Below are 21225 nucleotides of genomic sequence, written 5' to 3' on the forward strand. Positions count from 1 at the left end.
GAGACGGATGAGCGGAACAGGAGGCGGCTCAGCTCGCCGAGGAGGCCGGGCGGAGCGCCGGCCGCAGCCCCGCAGGTAACCCCGCTGGCCCCGCGCCCCCGCCCGCGGCCTGGGTACCTGACAAACTGCGGGGGATGCGGTAGGACGAGCCACGGGAAGGTTGTACTGAGCTTTACGGGACATCTGTGTGTCAGACCTGCGTGCCACACTGGGTCTGCAATGCCAGAACTGAAGGAACACATTGTGGGGACACACTCTGCAGAGTGTAACAATTTCCCGGGCAGTACAGTGTATTTCTGCTGCTACAACAATGACACGGGGCTCAGACTGATAGTGAAATAAAAGCATATCTTATTTCTGGCTACATAAGTGATTGAGACAGGAAGAAGCAGCATGGGAGCTCCCCAGATAGAAGAAATATAAAGATTTACAGAACCCAGAAAAGTTACAAAACCTTTGCTAGTATCTATTACAGACTCTCATTGTAGCCTCCAGGTGTAGACTGTTAGGAGAAAATTCATCTAGTTTTGGATAGGATTGTCTGTAATGACTTTGCTTCTAACCTCAGGCTCTTTCTCAGGCACTGAATGGCTTTGTTTCCACCCGTGGATTCTGTGGTGGCATCTACTAAGCTTGTTCCCAGTTCCCAGCTAGAGCCCCAGAAGAGCAACTTTCAGCATGAACTCACACCTGACAAAGAGGAAAGTTTAAAGGATCTCTACGCCCGAAAGAGTCAAAGTTATTCGCATTCTCTTTCTGCAGAAAGCAGTCAACACAGCTCCAGGCACGAAGGCTTCTGTTCAGCTGGACTGCAGAGCAACTATCCCACCAGCCAGACCAAGACTCTGCCAGCTAAATCAGTAGCCAGACGGAAAGAAGGAGTGGACCGTGCATATCCCCTGAAACCCATTTTTCACCACATGGGTGTGAGTGTTCCAGTGGTCAACACGGCACAGCTTGGAAGCTCCCCATACATGGAGGAAGCTCCAAATAGTAGGCCTAGCTCAAAGAGCAAATGGAAGCCTCTGGCAGAGAGGTCTCAGCTAGGTGCAGTGTTCTCTCCTTGGACAGCAGAGCCTGAACAGTCAACCTCCCATCTACACAGGAGAGAGCTGGCCTACATCCTAAAGCTGGAGGCAGAGGGACAGAACCTGGAAGAGGAAATTCGAAAGAAAGAGGCCCTCCTCAGAGAGAAGCTGAGGAGAACAAAACAGGAGCTTAGAAGGATTCAAAGAGAGAAGGAGCTTGTCAAGGCAGAGAGAAGAGACAGGGAGAGGACCCATGAGCAGAAGGCCACAAGGCATCCTGAAGAGAAAACTCCCAGAGTTGCAGTCAGGCCAGTTGATGAGGTCTTTGGTTGGGCACAGTCTGCAGAGGCCATTGTCTCCAAGCCTGGCACTATCCTTCGCCCCCAAGAGCTGGCTATCTGGAAACTCAAGAAGGAGCGTTTGATGGCCAGCAACAGCAAAATTCGAGACCATGTACCCATGGAGCATTTAGCCTCTTGTTCAGAGCTGGCCACAAAACGTATCCCTTCTCCCTCTGCCCTCTCAAACCGAGATTCTGGTGATCACCTGTCAGTGGAGGTGCTGAGCATGCAGGCTACCAGCCCTGTGGAGCAGGAGGAGCTCAGGCAGTGCAGCTTCTGTGGGCGTAAATTTCTCTGCATGAGGCTTGAGAAGCACATGAGTATCTGCGGCAAGCGCCAAGGCTCCAAGAGGAAAGTGTTTGACTCCAGAAAGGCCAGAGTTAGGGGCACAGAACTGGAACAGCATCAGCAGCTGAAGAGCTCAGAGACGCCTCAGGTAATGTGCAGCCTCTTTGCCTCCCTCAATCCACTATCTATTTCTCACGTTCCTTCCACCTCAACATCTAATTCTGACACACAAGCACCTTCATGTGTACATGGGGCTAAGGGATGCAGTCAGGCTGTTGCCTCCAAAAGGTTCTCACCAAATGGACAAATCAATCCATTTAAAATCTAATAGGTGGGGTCCTTACTGACTTGTCTTTGTAACGTGTCAAGGGTTTTTCTCCTGTACAAAGCTCACTCCTTGCTGTAGTCAGATTGCTCAGGATGCAGATTGAGGCTGCTCCAGTAGAGCTTTGTGGCACTAGGGGCTGCAGGTGTCTGACTGAAAATCTAGGTGATAATACTGGCTGTTAAAACAAAGGCAGTGGAAACCTGCAGCTTTGTTCCTTCACGGCAGCTATAGCAACCCTCTCTGGCTCCTTGGCTTTACTGCTTGCTTTTCTGATGATTGACAAGCCCTTTCTAAGTATTGATGTCTCCTTCAAATCCTCCTTGGTTTGGGTCTTTTTGATCCCCTTTGTGGGACTCAGCTTCTCAGTGAGGGTTTGACACCACCAGGGCATGCCCAGGGATGAGTGACCTGAGCTGGACTCTGAGTGTCAGACCAAGAATGGTGAGGCTGCTGGAGACTGATGGTGGTGCCAGTTGCTCTGACTTGCCTTTCCCTTCTGCAGAACAAGCCACCCAGAAGGAACAACTGGAGACAGATGCACGAGGTTTTCATCCAGACGCTGCACCAGGCCCGCCAGGCGCAGCAAGTCCTCTCCAAGGGAGGGAAGGTGTCTGACCTGCCTGCATTGCCTCCCATCAAAAACCCAGACTACATTGCCTGCCCCTACTGCAGACGCCAATTTGCTCCCCACGCAGCGGACAGACATATTTCCAAATGCAAAACCATCAAGAACAGGCCCCCACCCCCACTGCAGAAGAGACGCTGCTGAGGTGGTGCCCAGCTCTTCCTGCTGCTATGAGACCCTGCCTGTTTTCTGCCAGGCTTCCAGCTGCTTACCCCAGTCTCAACACGCTGTGAGCACTGAGCTTGTCTGTACAGCACTTGAACGGCTCAGGACGTACAGGCAGAACACCAGAACTTGTGGACTGTGACCCTCCCCTCCATGCAGGCTCCTTGGCCAGTGAGCTCAACCGGAGTCGCAGTGCAGATGCAAAGCTGTCACCGTTTGGCCAGCTGAGCAGGGAAGAAAGGGTGTTGCTGCAGGCTGTCAGCAGGACAGCAGCAAGGAGCAAACCAGCCAGCAGAAAGGGGCTATTCTTCAGAATAATGTTTTGCCTGTAGGTTAGGGAGGCTTGGGCTTTTTTGTTTTGTTTTGGTTTGTTTGTTTGTTTTAAGCAGTGGTATCTGATGTGAAGCTCTCCTTTAGCTCAGCAGTGGCTGTGGACTCAGTCTTTTTCCTTCTCCAAAAGCAAAGAGTAATGCTGTTTGTGGAAAGAGCTGGGCCAAGCAGAGCAGCTGATTTTGTAGGCTTTACTGCTCTGTAGGTGCAGACATTTGCCCCTGAACGTGCCAACAGTGATTCTGACTGGTGTAGCATTTTTATTGTAGCAACCCCCAAGAGATTGGGATGCGAAGTTCCACTTTTTTTTTTGCCATAGAAAGGTCTATACATCCCTCAAAACCATTTAGCATTTAGACAGGGCATTTGAAAAAGTCAGGGGAGAAGGGAGCTATGCAAGCAGGTAACTTTTTTGCAGCACACAGTACCTGCACTGAACAACAGGATCCAGAGCTGATGCTTTATCATTGCTGGTGCTCTGTCCTATTTGTTGTAGCACCCTGTAATTGGGGACAGGTCCTGCCCATTTCTAAGTCAGTTATTTTTCCAGATTCTAATTTTGAATATATTAGACTAGTTCTGTTGCGTGAAAGCTGTTTTAAATGGCCACAGAGTGGTTTGTGTTCTCAAAGTAAGAATGACTACTTTGTATGAGGAAGTTGCAACGGGAAGCAAACAAGAAACGAAAAAATTCCAGCAGCTTCTTTTGCAAGTCCTTTGGTAATGTAGCAGCAGCTCATAGGAGCCTAGAAAAGGACAAAAAGCAACTAGATTCAACTGGCCTAGGCAGAAGCCAAATATGAAGGAACACTCCAGCCTTCAGGGGCTGGACCTGACTCCTGGAAGAGGTTGGAGAGCTTTTGCCCTATAGATATGTGGGAGAAATCTCAATCCTTTGGCACAACCTAGAAAAGCATGAAGGTCCCAGAAAGGCTCAGTGCTGCACTCTGCCAGCCAGGTGTAAGAGTGTACAAACACAGAGAGGAGAAAACCAAACAGGCTCGAAACAAGGGAAAATAATCTGCTACGTCCAAATTGATCCGAAAAGCAAGACCAATTCTCTAACCTCAGAGCTTCGAAATACAGGATGGCAAGAGGTGACAAGAGGAAGGAGAGTGGTAAAACTTTATTCCAGCCTTCTTGAATTAATGAAAGGTGTACTAGAATTTAAAATCGAGTAGTTCAGAAGTTCAGAACTCCATTTCCCTTGCACTACATTTTGGTCACTGTGTTTAGTGGACCCTACAAGTCAGCAGAGCACAAATGGTGACAGGAAAGCTTTTGATTCTGTAGAATAAATCCATCTGTTGGGGCCTTCTCTTAAGTGACAGGCAAACAGCTAACACTGAGATTAAAACCGTAGATTAAACAAAAGTTATTGAAATTAAATGAGCAGGCTTCATTTGTTATCTTTGTTTCAGAGCTAACCCTTCTTTGCTCCCTCTCAGAGACACGCTGCATTTTCAAGTACCTCAATCTCTAGTGAATTTTAAATCTTTAACCCAGCTCTACCTCTCAAAACATTTCACAACTTACTAAAAACCCTGATAAAAAGTCAGCAGTGACAGGCATGAAGTGCAGGAACAGCTGGCCAAGCAGGTGTCAGGCAGGTTCTCACTTCTGTAGGCCTTAGTGCTCAGTAGAAGCTGTTCCCAAAGAACCAGGTATTTCTTCCCTTTGAGCCTCTCTCTTCCCATTACTCACTTCCCACTTGGCACTCAGACTGTTGAAACAAACACACACAAAAGATCCCTGACGTCACCCGGAGGTGATGCAGCAGCAAGAGAAGAGTTGTTTTGTTGGTTGTTTGTTGGGTTGTTGGGGTTTTTTTTAAGAAGGGATGCAGAACCTGACTTATTTTTTTTTCTCATAGCAAAGAACCTGCAAGGCCCTTCACCCTCTTTCTAAAGTTTAAAAAAAAAGATAATCAAAGAACAGGATGCTATGAAGCCAGCTGCCTATATGCATATTTCCCCTTCCTCTCTTGGGGAAAAAACCAACACCAAACAAAACCAAACAACTCCAAACACAGGAGAATGAGTTTAAACATTTATTTAAACAGAAATTCCAAACCACTCCACCCTTTAACCTTTCAAAAAAGACAACGACAAACTAGTTTTCAGCCAGAGTGTCAGAGCAGGCATAAGTTGTGTTCCACTATAACAACTCAGTAGCAATACTGGCAGGAGACCAACACGTACGGAGCTAGCACTGCAAGAAGGGGAGAAGTAAAAAGGGTTTGAAACTGCTCAAAGGCACTTCTGCCCACTTGCTCTTTCATTTTCAGCCCAAGATGAAGGTGCTGGCTTTAAACTGCTTTTTTGGTTGCGTAGCTGGCTGGTGTGAAAATCTGTGGTCTGTAACAGGCACAACCTGGATAGCGTGAATCCTCTAAGGCACATATGAGATTGTGGAGCACAGGGCATCCTCTGTCAGGGACCCTAATCCTCCACCAGATCCAAGGGGAATCCAGTCTGTGCACCTAGCTTCCCAACTGCAGAGCATTGAGCAATGAGGATAGCAGTGCACTGCAGGAGAGCGACTCCCATCAGCTTGGTGCTTGCTTATTGGACATGGCTCAGGCTCAACTCTTCACTCCTCAAAGGCACTGCCGCAACATAACTCAATCATTTCCAACTGCAACAACAACCCTTAAGCCGGGACCCTAACCCGAGAACTGGCTCCAACACACATTGGGGACAGGAGAGCGGTCACAAGGGCAACCAAGTGACATGGCCACACCAGGGAACCTGACACTCGCCACCTTCCAGGAGAGCTGTCCTCCTGCCCTTCCTTCAGTGACAATGGATGGCCATCCCAGTACGATCCTTGCCCTGGACACTGCACTGGAGGGACTGCACTTGATTCAGCTCCCAGATACTACCAATAGGCACCAAAACGGTATTTAAGGATCATAAGTTACAAGCAGGACGATTTGACATCCACCTCTAGAGACAAATAGGGCATGCTGGCTGCCCCAGAACAGTCTCTCAAAAGAAGTCTAGGAGAGGTGACAGGAAATCCAGCTCCAACAGACCTAAGGCAACTGTAGTGACATGCCGTTGATGGGGATGGTTTCAGCCCAATGAAATCACAACCCCACTCTGACAGCAAGGGTGAGAGGGACTTGGGACTTCTCAGAGGCTTCATGTAAGGCAGGGGAGGCTAACTGCTCCCAGGGATCCTACCAATCCCAAAAGCTCAGTTCAAAGTCAGTTTGCTAATATATTTAAGGAGAAGAGAGTTATCCTCATTCTCTAACAGGAAATGAGGAAATCTTGAGCATAAGACCATGCCTCTTCCCATCTCCAATTTTCTTGGGAAAGCCTCTTGCTTTTAGAAAGATGAATTCCAGACAGAGACTCGATCGTTCATGGTTATTGGGGAAGGCTGCATCCTGTGACCACGGCACTAATGACCTATTCTGGGTAGGAAACTGCATTCCAGCTTCATCAAAACACAGAGTGGAAAAACACCGATTCTTCCCACACCCACGCAGAGCATGGGCACCAGGGTCTCAGCAGAACAGAAGCCAAGCAGGGAGCAGCTACAGGCTTATGCCAAGAAACCAGAAGCTCTGGCACCCAAACCGAGTTTAACAGCTGGAGCAAGAAATGGGTGACTTAGCCTGAGGCCCAGACACTTGTCCTCTGGCTGGGAAGCAGGTGGTCTGAAACTGAGAACCAGAGATCCCATCTCAGACAGTCCCCAGTACTGCTATTGGAAACACCCAATTCGCTCATCTCAGTGCATTGCCTGGAAGTTGGAAAGCTCTAGGCACCCAGAATAAAGCCTTGAAACTGTGTATACAGGCCACTGGACACAGCTACATGGTCAGAAGCCGTGCCTCAAAGGCCAGGGACATGCTGTCTATCGTTGTCTCCCTAACAGGAAGATCTCCTGCCTCTAGAATGAGATGTCCTCTGCTCCCTCTGCCCCGGAGCAGAGGGGAGCAGCCTCACTGGCTGGGCCTTACCACGTGGTAGGGGAAGGATCCTTGTCCCTCACCCCTCTGAAGTGAAGGTGGCGAGTCTTAGGGTTCAGCCAGCTTCAGTACAAAACATGTCTCCTCCTCTCATCTAGAGATGCAGTGATGAATACTGGGGTCCCAAAGGCAGCTCCCATGAAGCAGTGAAACAATGAAAGGGCCACAAGCTGCTACTGGAGCCATTGCCGTAACGGGGCCATTCTGCCTCCTGCGGAATTGACAGATAAGGTACAAAGAGGAGCTGCTGCTGCTTCAATCACTGAGCTGGCCTAGAGCTCAGGGGCCCTTCCCCTCTCAAACTCACTCCTAGTTCATATCAAACGTACATGGGTGCTGCTCTGGAGCCTCCGGCCTCGCTCCTTGTCTGCGAGTGACCTGAAGCCAGGAAAGCCGCTCTCTGCATTCGGTTAGTGTGCTGTGAAGTTAGATGGATCCCAGTGGGCTCAGGAGACTAGAGGCTGGAGCGGAACGAGTCCGTTCCCAGGAGACACCAGGAATCTGAATCCAAGTCAGGTTTCGGATCCACTTCCATCTCCTCTTTGGCTGTTTGTGTTCCTTTGGAATGAACCTCCACCTGCCAAAACACACAGCAGTCATCCAAACAGCTCTAGGACTAGCTTTGAAGAAGCGAGGTGCTGCACAAGGCACAGTTCCTGTTCTCCACAGCCATTTGGGACTCTCAGTGACATCTGACTGCCCCCATTTTTACCAGGAGAAATGAAGAGGAATCCCAGGTCCCTCAAGGCCTGGGCTGTCCTCACAGGAAACTCCTCTTGGCTTCATTCCTGTTGTGACTACCAGAACCTGCATCAGCAGCTCAAACAAGAGGGTCCAAAGAAGGGGAACAAAGCTGGTGAAGGGTTTTGAGAATAAGTCTTATGAGGAGGCTGAGGGACTTGGGGTTGTTTAGTCTGAAGAAAAGGAGGCTGAGGGGAGATCTTATCACTCTCTACAACTACCTGAAAGGAGAGTGTAGAGAGGTGGGGGGGGGTCTCTTCTCACAAGTTACAACCCATAGAAGAAGAAATGCTGTCAAGTTACACCAGGGGAGGTTTAGATTAGACATTAGGAGAAACTTCTGCACTGAAAGGGTTATCAAAGACTGGCACAGGCTGCCCAGGGACGTGGTTCAATCACCATCCTTGCGTGTATTTAAAAGCTGTCCATATATGGTGCTCAGGGACATAGTTTAGGAGGGGACATGACGGAGTTAGATAATGGTTGGACTTGATCTTAAAGGTCTTTTCCAACCATTATGAGTCTGTGATCAAACAAGAGAAAGGCACCATGCTTGGTCCCCCCATTCTGCTCTGAGAGAGACGTCTGTTAAGAGCCACTTCCTTCTGTGCAGCCTCCGCAATCTACACAGGAGCCAGGATCAGCATAGCGAGCCCTGAGCGTGGATGTGCACCCAGGTAATGTAATGAGTCCTCACCTGCTGCATTCCCTCCATCCCCCTGCAGAACCGCTGGAGTTGGGCACTCAGATGAACCGTTTCCTGCTGCAGCTTCTTCTGATCTTCCAGGCACTGTAAAACCAGGCCTCGGAGCTGCGTCACCTCCGCTTGCAGAGCACTGCACATACAGCCTGCAACGGGAGACGCAGCCTTCCCTTCACCGCACGGCAGGGTTGGACTCAGGCATGGAGGCTGCAGAGACACAGAGGGAAGTCAAGCCAGGTTTGGGTGCAAGGCCAGGAGTTGTACATGCCACAAAAAGAAAACACGCACAGAAAGCACCACCCCAGCTCGTTTCTCGACTTCTCAAACTTCTGGCAGACAAGGTCAGCAAGCTCATAGTCATGACAGCTTCAGTACAAAGCCACGGACTTCCTCTTTTTTCTGGAAAAGCTACTCCTGTCCTCCCATCACCAAAATCCATCTGGTTTACTCCACTTCCCCTAAGCCTGTGCATCCTCTTAGGACAGAAAACTCCTGGAATAAGGTAGTCTCACAGGCTTTAACTTCTCAGTGATTTCCTGTATCAGTTCTTCTTCCTGTCTCACAGCAATTTCTGCTTTCTAAATTTCTATCTTCTGCTTGGCTTCTGGGCCCTAGGCTTCTCTCTCTCTTTCTTCTTTTTTTTTAATTGCATTAACCACATTTTTCCACAGAACTGATCCCATTATTCTCCATCTGACCAAGCCCCAGCTTTGTGTTCTAGATTCCTGTAAACTGTTCTCTTTGCAGCAGCATCTCTGATTGTCAACAGGCCTCTTTACCTCATTTGGATGAATCAGGCCAATCCAACACCCTCTTCTGAGCTCTTCCCATAATTCAAACACTGCCTTTTATGGTTCCCAAGAGCTTTTGGCCAAGCAATCACTTGGATAACATTACCCAGGGCTCTGTTTTGGGATTGTTTAATCCAACAGGTTCCTCAGAGGCCACTTTGAGTCCTTGAAGTTTCTGGTAAGGCAGAGTCTCCTTTTCAGGCTCTGAAGATGCCATACTCAGAGGAAAGGGGCTGTCAGGCATGGGGATGAATTCAGCATTCTCCAGCTCCTGGATACACAAAAGCAGCACTGTCAGGCCTGCCTGCCTTCCTGCAGGACTTCATCTCCTCAACCAATGCACCAGCACCCTCTTGTGATAAGAAAGGCAGTGAGGCTTAAAGGATTCCCTGCACAGCACAGCTCAGGGAATCTTTTGGAGCATCACTTCAGGGTGAAAGGGACCACTGGCTTTTCTCATAGATCCCCACTTTAAGGCATTTCTGAGACACTGCATTACCTTCCGCAGCCAGCCAGGGCAGGAGCTGCTGTCAGCGCTGTTGCTTCCCTTAGTTTCTGTGGTGCTGATCCAGCCCCCCAGCTCACGGTCTGCTTCCATGGTTCCCCGAAAGCCTCCACTGGGATTGGGAGTCTCTGCTTCCTGTTCATTATCCTCTTCCTCTCCTCCTCCAGTTGTGCAGCTCTGAGCCACTAGCAAACAAGAGTGAAAACTTTATACTTTCCCCATCTCTGCTATTCCTGTTGCCAAAGCCCAGCTGGAGCAGAGAAGATGCAGAAATTTGGGCTGTATGGCCACGATAAGAGCACATGCTAACAGCATCCTCCTCAACAGCTTATCTCCCAACACTCCCTGCAGTCCTCCCACAAAGGGCTTGTGTGCAGCAGTCTTTTGTGGCTTGTTGGCCCCAGCCCTCCCACAGCTCCAAGAAACTGGACTCCATCTCTCCAGCAACTGCCCCATAACCTCCCTTCCCTTATCAGCTCCCTTCAGTGAATTCCTCTCAGCTTCTCCTTGTCAAATTGAAGTTCCTCAACTACAAAGCCCTTGCTGCATCCTTGTTCTTCCTGCTCTGTTTCAGTTCTTTCCCAGCTTTGGGCCATCCCTTCCCATGCATGGCATCAACTAGGTTTCCTCCCTTTGAGCTCTTCTGTGAGGCTTTTCAAACACAGAGGAATCATGCTGCAGGACCAAACTGCACCCACTCAATCTCATCACTGAATGGACCTAAAAGCCACAGCTCCCCAGGGCAGGTTACTCACCAGTACCAATGGACAGGCCACTGCTGTTGGAGCGGATCGTTTTAGAGTTCAACACCTTTTCTGCAAGGAGAGAAGCATGCTTTCAGTTAGTGCCACATGGAAAACAAGACAACTCCTACAACAGCACTCAACAAAGACAACGCTGCAGGCCTAGAGCTTAGACCAGCTTGCCACATTCTCCCACGGCAACCCAGCCTGTTCCCAGGCAGGATTTATAGTCTAGGCCCTGGCAAGCAACACATCATCATAACCAAGATCCCAAAATTTCATCCTAAACTTACACTTACCAACAACAATGATCGTGTGCCAGCCACGGCATGACAGGTCTGGAACGTGATGCAATGATCCAAATATTGGCCGAGGCCATGAGGTACAAATATCCGAGCCATGAGCTCTCTCAGTCGATGTCATTGCCAAACGTCCATTCCCACCGTTACCCCAGGCAAAGATATGGTTGTCTGAGGAAAGAGATTCAGGAGTCTTAATTCACTGCTCCCTCCCTCTCAGCCTTTAATTGCTACAGGGGTCAAAGCCTCTCTACTGTAACTGCCATCCCAATGTATTTAGTCCACCAGCTCCATTTTGCCAGTGAGAGAACAAACCGATAACAAATCTAACAGGCAGCCACCAAGCCAGCACTCTGCAGCCCCAGGGACAGCAAATGCTTGGCGCTGCACTGGGACAACTACCAGGGCCAGACAGCCCCATTCTAGGAGGATTTCTTTGTTTCTGTGCAGTGCTGCAGGGGTGGTCTAGGAAATGCTCAATGGGAGCCAGTGAAGCACCCTGCAGATCTAGTTCAAAGGAACCCACCACAACTTTGCAAAGACCCACTCACCGTCAGTAGCAGCTATGGTGAATTCATCTCCACACGAAACCCTGATCACCTGCTTACCCCCCAAGGGGCCTCCCAGCAGGTTAATTCCCAGGTGCTTCTTATAGTCCCCAACACCAAGCTGTCCGCACTTGTTGGAGCCAAAGGTCAGCAGGCGGCCTCGCTCTAAGAGGAGGAAGGAGGAGACAGTCACAGCAAGGGCTCAACTCTGGAAGCAGCCATGCATGCAGGGAACAACAGCAATAGCCCATGACCAGGAAGGACGCTGCTGAGAAGCCAGCCAGGCTGGGAGGTGACAGTGCCAGCCAAGAAGAATGGCTTCTGCCTGGAAACATCTCCCCAGTTCCTTCTCCTGTTGCTCTCCTTTCCTGATGCTGGGGCCTGGGACTCCTCACAACCCTCTGGCTGGTGTAATTTGGGCAAAGTCTAACTCGGTCATAAATGACTGCTATCCCAGAGCACGATTCTTCCCCAGGCTTTTCTTTTTTTCCCTTAAAAAAAAGAAAGCTGACCCAGAAGCTGATGTTGCTGCTTCAGCAATGCTGAGGAACAGGAATTCTGGGTTCCTGGAGCAAGCATAAGCCCTGCTACCAAGAGCACAACCCTCAGTGTCAAGGGCCAGGCTGAAAAGGCAAAGCTGATGTAAAGGAATCCAGCAACCAGTGTTCACTTCTTAACACATAAGGCTCACCATCAATGGAAGCTGTGTGTGTCTTCCCCGGAGAAATGGTTCGGATCTTGTAGAAGGACAGCTGCTTGGCCAAAGTAAGGGATGTGGCGTATGGCACCTCACAGTACGTCTGAGAAAGGACATGGGGGTAAACATGGAGTGAAAAGCCACGCATTCATCAGCTAAGACCTACACAAGCAGGTCTTGGCAGATCACAACACTGACCTAGACAGTCCCAACCTGGATATGGTGAAGAACTGCCAGAATCCACGTCACTGGCTAAGTCACCCTGGCACAGCTCACTACTGGTTTCACTACTTCAGATCTGACAGAAGCCCATAAGGCAGACAGGAAACTGAGGAACAAATTGCCTCTTCCCCCAGTCCCAGTATTCACTGTCTTGGATTGGAACTAACAACTTGCCGCAAAGCTAATGAACGCTGTGTCACTGCCACAGGACCCCCATCTTCCCATGAACTGGGAGCTGGAGCCAGGGACCCAAGTGCGCTTACGTCGTGGTTGATTATCCCCGATGTGCACTGATTCAGGCCCAGCTTGTTGAACTCGTTGAGTCCACATGCCAACACCTTGCCTGTCTGGGTGAGCAGGAAAGTCCCATCACAGCCACAGTGAACGGACACAATGTTTAAGGTCTTTGGAACATCCACCTATGTTGAAGAAATACATAAAGAAAATAAAAATCCCAACACCTGCTGCATAGAAGCTGGCACATGGAAAACATCTTGAGCAGTGGTTCAGCTAATCTGGGCACTGACAATACCCAATGCAGTTATTTTGAATGAAGGTACAAGAATATCATGAAGTCTACAGCATACTGAAACAGGTCACAACGCAGAAATTCAAGGCATTCTAGACCTTACATGCAGATGCTGGTGAGCCAGCACAGGAACCAGAAACAAGGTGCCCAGGCATCCTGGCCAGCTGGGCTCTACAAGCATCAGACCCAGTCAGACAAGCAGGGCTGGGCCTGTGCTGTGTGGATGTGACACTGTGATCACAGATATTTGACATCCTTGTTGGTTTCTAACCTCCAGCGGGTTAGATTACCTGACTTACCCTAGCACTGTATTTCAAGAGGGTTTTACTTTCAACTCATCTTTAACTCATTATATCAGATTCAAAAACTCTCAGTTGTTTGCACTGCTGCAAGTTTCCTCTAGAGATCTGAGGTATGTGATTTGTTATTTCCTACTGTGATTTCTACAATGTTAAGGTTGGCATTTCCAGTTCCAGCTTGGAGATCAGAGCAATGAAGCTCTAAGTCATGATGCTGGCTGCTTTGGGAGTGGCATGTCCCTCTGCCATGACCTCTACAGACCAGTGAAGCAAAATAAAGTGAGGAAGTAAAGTTAAAACCCTCGCAAACTCTATGATGCCTCAGAAAAAACACCTGAGACTCAGACAGTTAACACTTCCAAACAGCAAGTAATTTAGATTAATGCCCATGCAGATTTTGAGAAGCAGCAGTCACAACCCTACCTTCTGAGGGGTGTAGTGATCTTCTTCTGAATCCAAGCCCAAGCGCCCTGCATCAGTGACAACACTGCAGTCAGAAATGGCCTCACAAAGTGCTTGCCTCTGAGAAATGGTATTGTCCCTCCACAGTGCCAAAGGATCTCCCTACAGAACCAGAAACCTGCTCCCCTACCTACACTACTGCCTGCCAAGCCTCAAGGTAATCCAACCCCACTCACAGAGCAGCTGTGCCAAGCAGCACCCTAGAGCTTCCCAGAGCAAAGTCCCAAGTGTTCAGTTCCCCATTCTTACAGGGAAAGAAAGCCCCAAAGACACAAAACTCCTTTCTCCCCAGGGTGTACCAGACAGCCCCCACCTGGACCCTGCGCTACACATCTGCACTGAGCTGCTTTCTGTAGCAGGCATGCCCCAGGAGACTCTACCTACCGTACTCTCCACAGCCCCACGTGTAAACTTCTCTGTTCCTGGTCAGCACTGCCACATGGTTATCTCCACACGAGACCTGCTCCACAGGGTTGGTAAGAAAGAAATCCAGCTGCAGGGGCTCGAGCACTTCAGAGCCATAAGCCTTGTCAATGCCAATGCATCCGTAATAGTCTGAGCCAAAGGCATACACCTGGCCCTCATCTGAAGGACACAAGGGAAACACACAGAGCTTGTATTAACCTCTTAAGACACGCAAAAAGCAACATTTTTTTCTGTAATCATCCTCCTTAGTGCAGAACAAAGTAATCAGCAGACTATGGAGTCCTTTCTTCTTGACATAAAGATGGATGTCCTTATACCACAACCTGTAGCTATTTCAGAGCTAGAACCTGAGACACGTCCCAGGCTCTCTGAATTACATAGCAAATCTCAGGTACCCATCTTCTTTTATCACTTTCCCCACACAGTCCAAAAAGAGTTTCAAACACCTTTATGTTCTTGACTCCAGGCTTCTCTGTCTTTAATATGGGCATGTATGGAGGCAACACACGCACTGGGAGAAGCAGGGACTCTGCACAACCACAAGGAGCTGTGCTCAACACCCAACTTCATCACCAAAATGGAGCACATCCTTAGCAAAGCACCCAGCCTTCTTGGGAGTCAGTATCTTTCTCTGTGTAATAAGGCTGATTTATCTCCCCTCCCGTACCTCCTACCCTCAAAAGTGAAGGGTGAGTACCATACAGGACATTAGCAGAGCAGCTTTGCGCACGAAGGTGAAACTTATTGTGAAGGCAAACATCTCCACAGCGCAACAAAGTCAGGGGATGGTGGTTCCCTTCCAGCTCTCACCTGTGATGCACACTGTGAAATCATCTCCACAGGACACCTGGCGAATGGCTTTTCCCTGAAGCTTCTCAACATGCTTTGGTTGACGGTAGGAGGCCCTGTCTCCATGTCCCAGCTGCCCGTGCAGTTTGGTGCCCCCCTGCATATTCTGCAAGACAGAAACATCTTGTAAGGTTATCTGTCCACAACGCCACAGATGGTGCTAATAATTGCAGCACCCTGAATGAACAACAGAAGACAGCCAAGAGCAAGACAAAGCCTGCTTGCTACCTTACAGAAGAGACTGCATCTGCCAGGAGGCACAACAGCAGGTGACATTCTGAAGGGCAGCATGGGCTTTCAGGCAGTTATGCACTAACAAGGAGTGATCTGGTCTCAGGCCACCAGCTGGTGAGGAATCCCTGCTCCTCTCTCATCTGCCAGGCTACAGAACCTGCTCCCTGCTGTGGGACTGAAATTCATCATCCTTCAGCTTTCTGACCTACTTTTCTAAATCCTAAAGATTGCAAACAAAGCTGTATCATGAAACAAATGTCACTGAAGTGGCCAGACCGACCAATTCTACAGGAAAAACAAAACAATTCTGTGTAGTACTGAAACTAAAATGAAAATATTAATAGCCTGCTGAAATCTTTCAGCGGCCATTCTTGCAGAGACGACTTCAAGTTGCTCTTGGGCCATTTGGGCCTCTTCTCTCACCCATCCACTGGTATTTTCTAATCTGTCTTAGTAGATCCTTTATCCTCAATACAAAAACCCGTGGAAGCCTGGAGATACAGAATACCTCCATGTCACTAACCATCTAAGCCTGAGAAGACTGCATTCAATTGTTTTAAATGCATTGTATGCCAACATTTTTTAAATCACTTTAAACTATTACAGAATTTCCACTCATCATAAAAAGCAGAGTTGTTAGGTATATGACACCTCTGGTTTCACCCAGAAGTTGCCTCACAGATGACATCTGTTTTACAACGAGGTCACTCATCCCAACCATTCTGATCTCAGAAATCCTTCCTCAAAAATACACAAAGCCAACAGAGCATCACAAAGCCTCTGGTGCATTTCTAGTAGTCGGGAAAGGGAGGAAGAAATGTTTGACTCGGTGTCTGGGCCTACAAGTCCACCCCCTACAATCCTCAAGGGCACAGCAAGTCTCCAATACACTTCCCGTCATGATGGAAAGCCTCTCCCAAACAACACGCTTGCTTTGGGAGACCTGGGTCAGCCCCAAAGCCCATGGCCTCACAGTGTCCACTGCAATCAGATTTCTCCTTTTCCAAGCCGCTTGCCCATCTGATTGTACCAGGCTCATGAACAGCAGTGAACGTGGACTCTCCTCTCCCACCCTCACCCACTTGCTGCGGTTTCTCTCACTTACCACCCAGGTGTAGAGCTCCTTCTCCACTGTCACCACAGCAAAGTGAGTGTTACCAGCACACACCTGGCGTGCACTGCAGCCACTTTTGATGGCATCCAGCTTCTGGGGGGTGGACTTCCCGCCTCCCCAAACGTACACCTCACTAGTGCGCGAAGTCACCACTGCAATGGGAGCCTCATTCATTGTACTCGACCTGCACAAGACCCCCCCCCACAAAACACACATGCTTTTAATAATGAGTTTGCTTTCACCATCATCACTCATTTTCCTACTGTTGTCTATCAGTTTCCCCTTCACAACCATTCATGGGTTTTATTTTCACAAACTGTTCTCTATGTTGAGTGGTCATGAGGCTTCAACTGCTATAGCAAGACTCAGGATTGAACCTATCTCAGAGAAGTGGATGAAGTGGCCTCCAAAAAGCATTTTAAAAAGCCTGCAACCCAATTTTATGTCATTTCACAGAATCACAGAATCACAGAATCACAGAACGTTAGGGATTGGAAGGGACCTCAAAAGCTCATCCAGTCCAATCCCCCTGCCGGAGCAGGAACACCTAGATGAGGTTGCACAGGAAGGCGTCCAGGCGGGTTTTGAATGTCTCCAGAGAAGGAGAATCCACATTTAAGACCAGACTTTCACTGAATGGCCATGGAGCTGTTCCCATTTGTGAAAAATGGAAGTCTTACAAACAGTCGTGAAATCTTGTTCAAAATACAGAAGCATCCAAAAGCTTCTAACTTCCCTCTCTCCTCCTTATTTAAATTAATTAATTTAATTAATTAAATTCTAGCTGAAGATAGAAATATAGCTCTTCAATGCAGGTAGGAATCAGTTCACAAGCAGACTGCAAAACGGTAGTTGCAATCAAAGCAAACTGTTTGCAAGCAACCCATGAGCTGGAACAACTTCACATAAAGTGCTCAGATAGTACTTCCAAGTTGGAGGAAAACCAGATCAAATTCTATCTGACAAAACAATAAAAACCCAGCTATATGTGTCATGGAAGCTATCTGCTTACAGGCTTGCTGGGGACTGTGGAGAACCTCTGCATATATCCAGTTTTATGAAAGATATTTACATTCATTTAATATGCAACATTCAGACGGTCATATTCTTCCTGCTTAAGGGAAACTGTGTGAAAGGAGGCATCTACATTACATCCTCAGATATGTAGGCTGTAAAGACTACATCCTCAGTAGGACAGATTAGAGCTGCGTGGGATCTGCGGAAGTAAGGCTCCTGTGATAAATAGAAGCAGGATATAAAAAGCAGAGCAAAATGCTGGACAATAACCACGTAACAACTAAGTAAAATTCCCAGCATTTAGGGATCTTCTAAACTACACTATTCCATTAAGGCTGTCACAGACTAACACTGTTGGCAAAGTTCCTCTCCAGGGAGCTGTTCTCTCCAGACCTCCTTTCAAACACATGCCCAAATCATTACCTTGGTCGCTTATTTGGCCCATTAAGCAGTGTGACTTTCTCTTCCATCTCCCTGCCAAAAGAGAAAAAGCACTTTTAGGAAACAGTAGCATCACCCTAAGCAATTTACTGACAAGCAGCACACACAGACCGCTTTCCTTTCCAATAAAATGCTGCTCCCTCTTGGAGGAAATGTGGCAGTTGTTTACCAGCTCACAGCAACACACAGTAAGTAGGGCAGAAGTAATGTACCGTATAGCCAACAAACTTCCAGGAGATTCCAGGACAACAAACTATATATATACATATAGCGGAATGGGGCCAATCAATACCCACATTGCACAAGAATGACCTTAAATGGCCCAGTATTATCAAGATTTGGGCTTTTACCAGTGCATACAGCAAGACAAAACTCAGATTTTGCTGACCACCAAGTAAAAGAATCTTGGTACAAAGGACTAAGTCTGCTGTCCCCAAAGCAACCAATACAGGATCCAAACAGACCAGAATTATGGTCCATCTTTCATAAAAGGACAGCGTGTGCAGGCTGATGGTCAAATTAAGCTAAAACGGGTCACTTTCTATGCAACTCTTTCCAGAAGATGGAGGCAACAAAGGGAGAAAGCACAGGTGGTGTTGAATTCTTGGTGTTCATGGGTATTTTGTATTCTTGGGAGAAAAACAAGAATCTTGTCAGCAAATGTAGGGACGCCACAAGGAAAGCTAAGACCTCCTTAGAATTAAACCTGGCAAGGGAGGTCAAGGACAAGAAGAGAGGCTTCTTCAAGTACACCGGAGGCAAAAGCAAGGCTAGAGGAAATAAGTGTAGGTCTGTTACAGAACACCTGTACTACTGCTACACCACTAAAGTGGGTGCCCTGGTGACAGAGGATACAGAGAAGGTGGAGAAGGAAGAAGGAACGACTTCTTTGCCTCTGTCTTTATGGCTAAGGCCAGCCCTCAGGAGTCCCAGACCTTTGAGACCACAGAGGAAGTCAGGAGAAAGGAAGGCTTTGCCTCAGTTGAAGAGGATTTGGAACAATTAAGTAAACTGGACATCTCCAAATCCATGGACCCCTATGGGATGCACCCATCAGTGCTGAGGGAGCTGGCGGAGGTCATTGCTAGGCCACACTCCATCACCTTTGAAAAGTCCTGGAGAACAGGAGAGGTGCCTGAGTGGACAGCAGCTGACCATGAGCCAGCAATGTGCCCTCATGGTCAAGAAGGCCAACAGCATCCTGGGGTGCATCTCTCCTAAAGAGGATGAAGCGTACTTCAACAACTGCCTCACGTCAGGCCAAATTTACTTAAGGACTTTGCCACAAAAGCATAAACGCCATCAGTCTGCACAAACCCTCCTGTCCTCCCTGACACCTGTCCAGGTTTCAGGCATGACCATCTGATTACCTCCTGCGTTTGCTGAGAAGGGGATGTTCAAGCAATTCATCTGCAGTGGGCCTCTTCTCTGGATCCTGAAAGAAGCGAGCAACAAGTCATTTTTTGGGACATGCTCATCAACCACAACATCACCTTGGGCCAGAAGACTTTACTCAAGCCTGCATGGACTCCTTCCCCAAGTCTCTTCAGAAGGGAAAGGAATTAATTCAAATGTCTGGAATAAATAGGGATAAATGCCAGGGATGTGTAGGAGGGACTTCCATGCTCTGACGGTATCAATACTATGTTCACTTTCAGTAAATTAGTTCCTTACAGAATGCCAGAGTCACAGTCAGAAAGCCAGAACATTAAGAGATTGTACTGAGATCATGCTCCCACCGCCACAGCACTGGACTAGAAAATAATTACTTCTGCCAGCTCATTAAGTAATTGTCATCGGAGTAAACTCAGCACCCCTCCAGAACCTGCAGGACCAAATGGCAATTCAGATAATGCTTTCAGAGGACTGGAGGAAGCCCAGCCACAGTGATGCCTCAGGCCTTACAGAAATTACCTTGCATCAACAGCCCTCATGCTGTAACAGGCATGTCATTGCTCTCCACTCCTCAATTCCATGGCTTAGGCAGTTGGGAAGGGGTGTCAGACAATTAAAAAGGTATTTTGCCAACCTGATCAAGGCAGGAATTCACCATCTGGATCAGCTCCCGGGAGTAGACAGTGGAATCGACCTCCATGGCGCGATTTCCCTGTACAATCTTCACACAAAGGTTCAGGGGATTCTAGGCAGAAACCAGAAACCAGCCGTAAGGGAAGTGAACTGGACACGTGTCAGATGGGGAGAGATGCTACAGACCACCATTACTTTCTTTCTCCTCCTCTTAACAGGACATATCCTTCTTCTTTCCTGCCTAGTAGGTTCTCCAGAAACCTAATAATAATTCCTGCAGAAATGGTACCTCTGATAGCCAGGACTTGGTGGCAACATCCAGCTTTCTACCAAATTCCCTAACAGCAGAGGGAGGACAGGTTTCTCTCTGCATGGAATCTCCTACCCAGCATATTGCCTTCGAAACACTGCACAGCAACAAAGTTACTGAAGACTCATAGCCATGATGAGAGGAAGTCAGGAAAGGATGGTATTTTCACATTGGCTCTTTAAGTGTTACAAAATCTTGCACCATGGCAGCTAGTGGCTTTTCCCATCTCATGGCACAAGCTGGCAAATCACACATGCCTGCCAGCAATGCTCCCTTTCACCCTCTCCATGCCAGCTTGACCACACTTCACTTGCACCCAAACTTTGACAAAGGGTAATGGGATTAAATCCTATGAAATCCAAAGGCTGGAAGTTTTTGCTATAGAATGCTTCACACACAGAAAATTCACAGCCAGTAATGCTGAAAAAAAAACCCAAAAAGACCACACAACCACAAACTTCCTCCTTGTAGAGAAAAGGATGCTTCATCCACAACCATGATACAATCAGCACAGCTTGTATTCTGCATCTGGTAAACCCAGGGCCGCAGACAAGAGTGGGTCTGGCAGAAGCCAGAGAGACAGCTGCAGTGCAGGGTAGGGGAAATGATGCAGACGTTTTCTCTGGCTACAGTTGGCACTCCCAGGCCACTGTTTTCTTAAACAGCAGATTTAAGTAACAAAGAAAGAAAAACATGAGTTACGAAAGCTATGAGCCAAGCGCGAATCTCAGGCTGATAAAAAATAAGGTTACTTGGTCCATCCTTGTTTGCAGACTTACAGTAGCATCAAAGGTCCTCTTCAGAGTAAGCAGCTCAAAGATGACACAGCCCACAGCCCAGATATCTGATTTGAAGTTGTATTTCACACCCTGGCAGAGTTCTGGGGACATGTAATATGGAGTTCCCACCAGCTAGAAAAAAGAACATTGAAAAATCAGAAGTGATCCAGCAGCCTTCAATTCAGGAGCTTTGTATCCATCAAATGCATCCCTGCTAGACGCAGCTCTGACACAGCACTGAAGTGACATGGGTGACACACTCCAGCAGCATGCTGGAGGGATGGGAACAACAAGCACATTTCTGCCCTTCTTGTCCACAAGCCTGTGCCTGAGTTTCTCAGAAGATCCTAGACACCTCTCTGCTCAGATCCTGATGTGGTACATACTTCTCAATAGAG

At 48.1% G+C, this 21225-nt stretch overlaps 2 protein-coding genes across 2 annotated transcripts; one reads left to right on the forward strand and one right to left on the reverse strand.

Annotated features, from left to right (window-relative positions):
- The first annotated feature begins 587 nt into the window (after positions 1-587).
- On the forward strand, positions 588-2754 carry ZC2HC1C (zinc finger, C2HC-type containing 1C). Its single transcript, XM_010186261.1, has 2 exons — positions 588-1805; positions 2488-2754. The coding sequence occupies exons 1-2, from the start codon at positions 588-590 to the stop codon at positions 2752-2754; spliced, it is 1485 nt and encodes a 494-aa protein (XP_010184563.1).
- A 4337-nt stretch (positions 2755-7091) lies between these two features.
- Positions 7092-20959, reverse strand: NEK9 (NIMA-related kinase 9; the record flags this gene model as incomplete). Its single annotated transcript, XM_010186262.1, has 17 exons — positions 7092-7667; positions 8529-8741; positions 9432-9596; positions 9825-10015; positions 10586-10645; positions 10873-11043; positions 11424-11585; positions 12112-12220; positions 12603-12758; positions 13591-13637; positions 14014-14214; positions 14866-15010; positions 16244-16436; positions 17693-17743; positions 19081-19145; positions 19740-19850; positions 20828-20959. Coding segments are annotated over 17 exons (2295 nt in total), but the record flags the coding sequence as incomplete, so codon positions are not given.
- Between the last annotated feature and the right edge of the window lie 266 nt (positions 20960-21225).

Source organism: Mesitornis unicolor, unplaced genomic scaffold, assembly GCF_000695765.1.
Source record: "Mesitornis unicolor isolate BGI_N332 unplaced genomic scaffold, ASM69576v1 scaffold3506, whole genome shotgun sequence".
Lineage (NCBI taxonomy): Eukaryota > Metazoa > Chordata > Aves > Mesitornithiformes > Mesitornithidae > Mesitornis > Mesitornis unicolor.

What these genes read in the sequence shown, in the direction of transcription:
- ZC2HC1C (XM_010186261.1), top strand. Translation starts at nt 588, where the DNA reads ATGGCTTTGTTTCCACCCGTGGATTCTGTGGTGGCATCTACTAAGCTT. An exon ending in AGAGCTCAGAGACGCCTCAG is followed by an intron (nt 1,806 to 2,487) that starts GTAATGTGCAGC and finishes TCCCTTCTGCAG; the next exon opens with AACAAGCCACCCAGAAGGAA.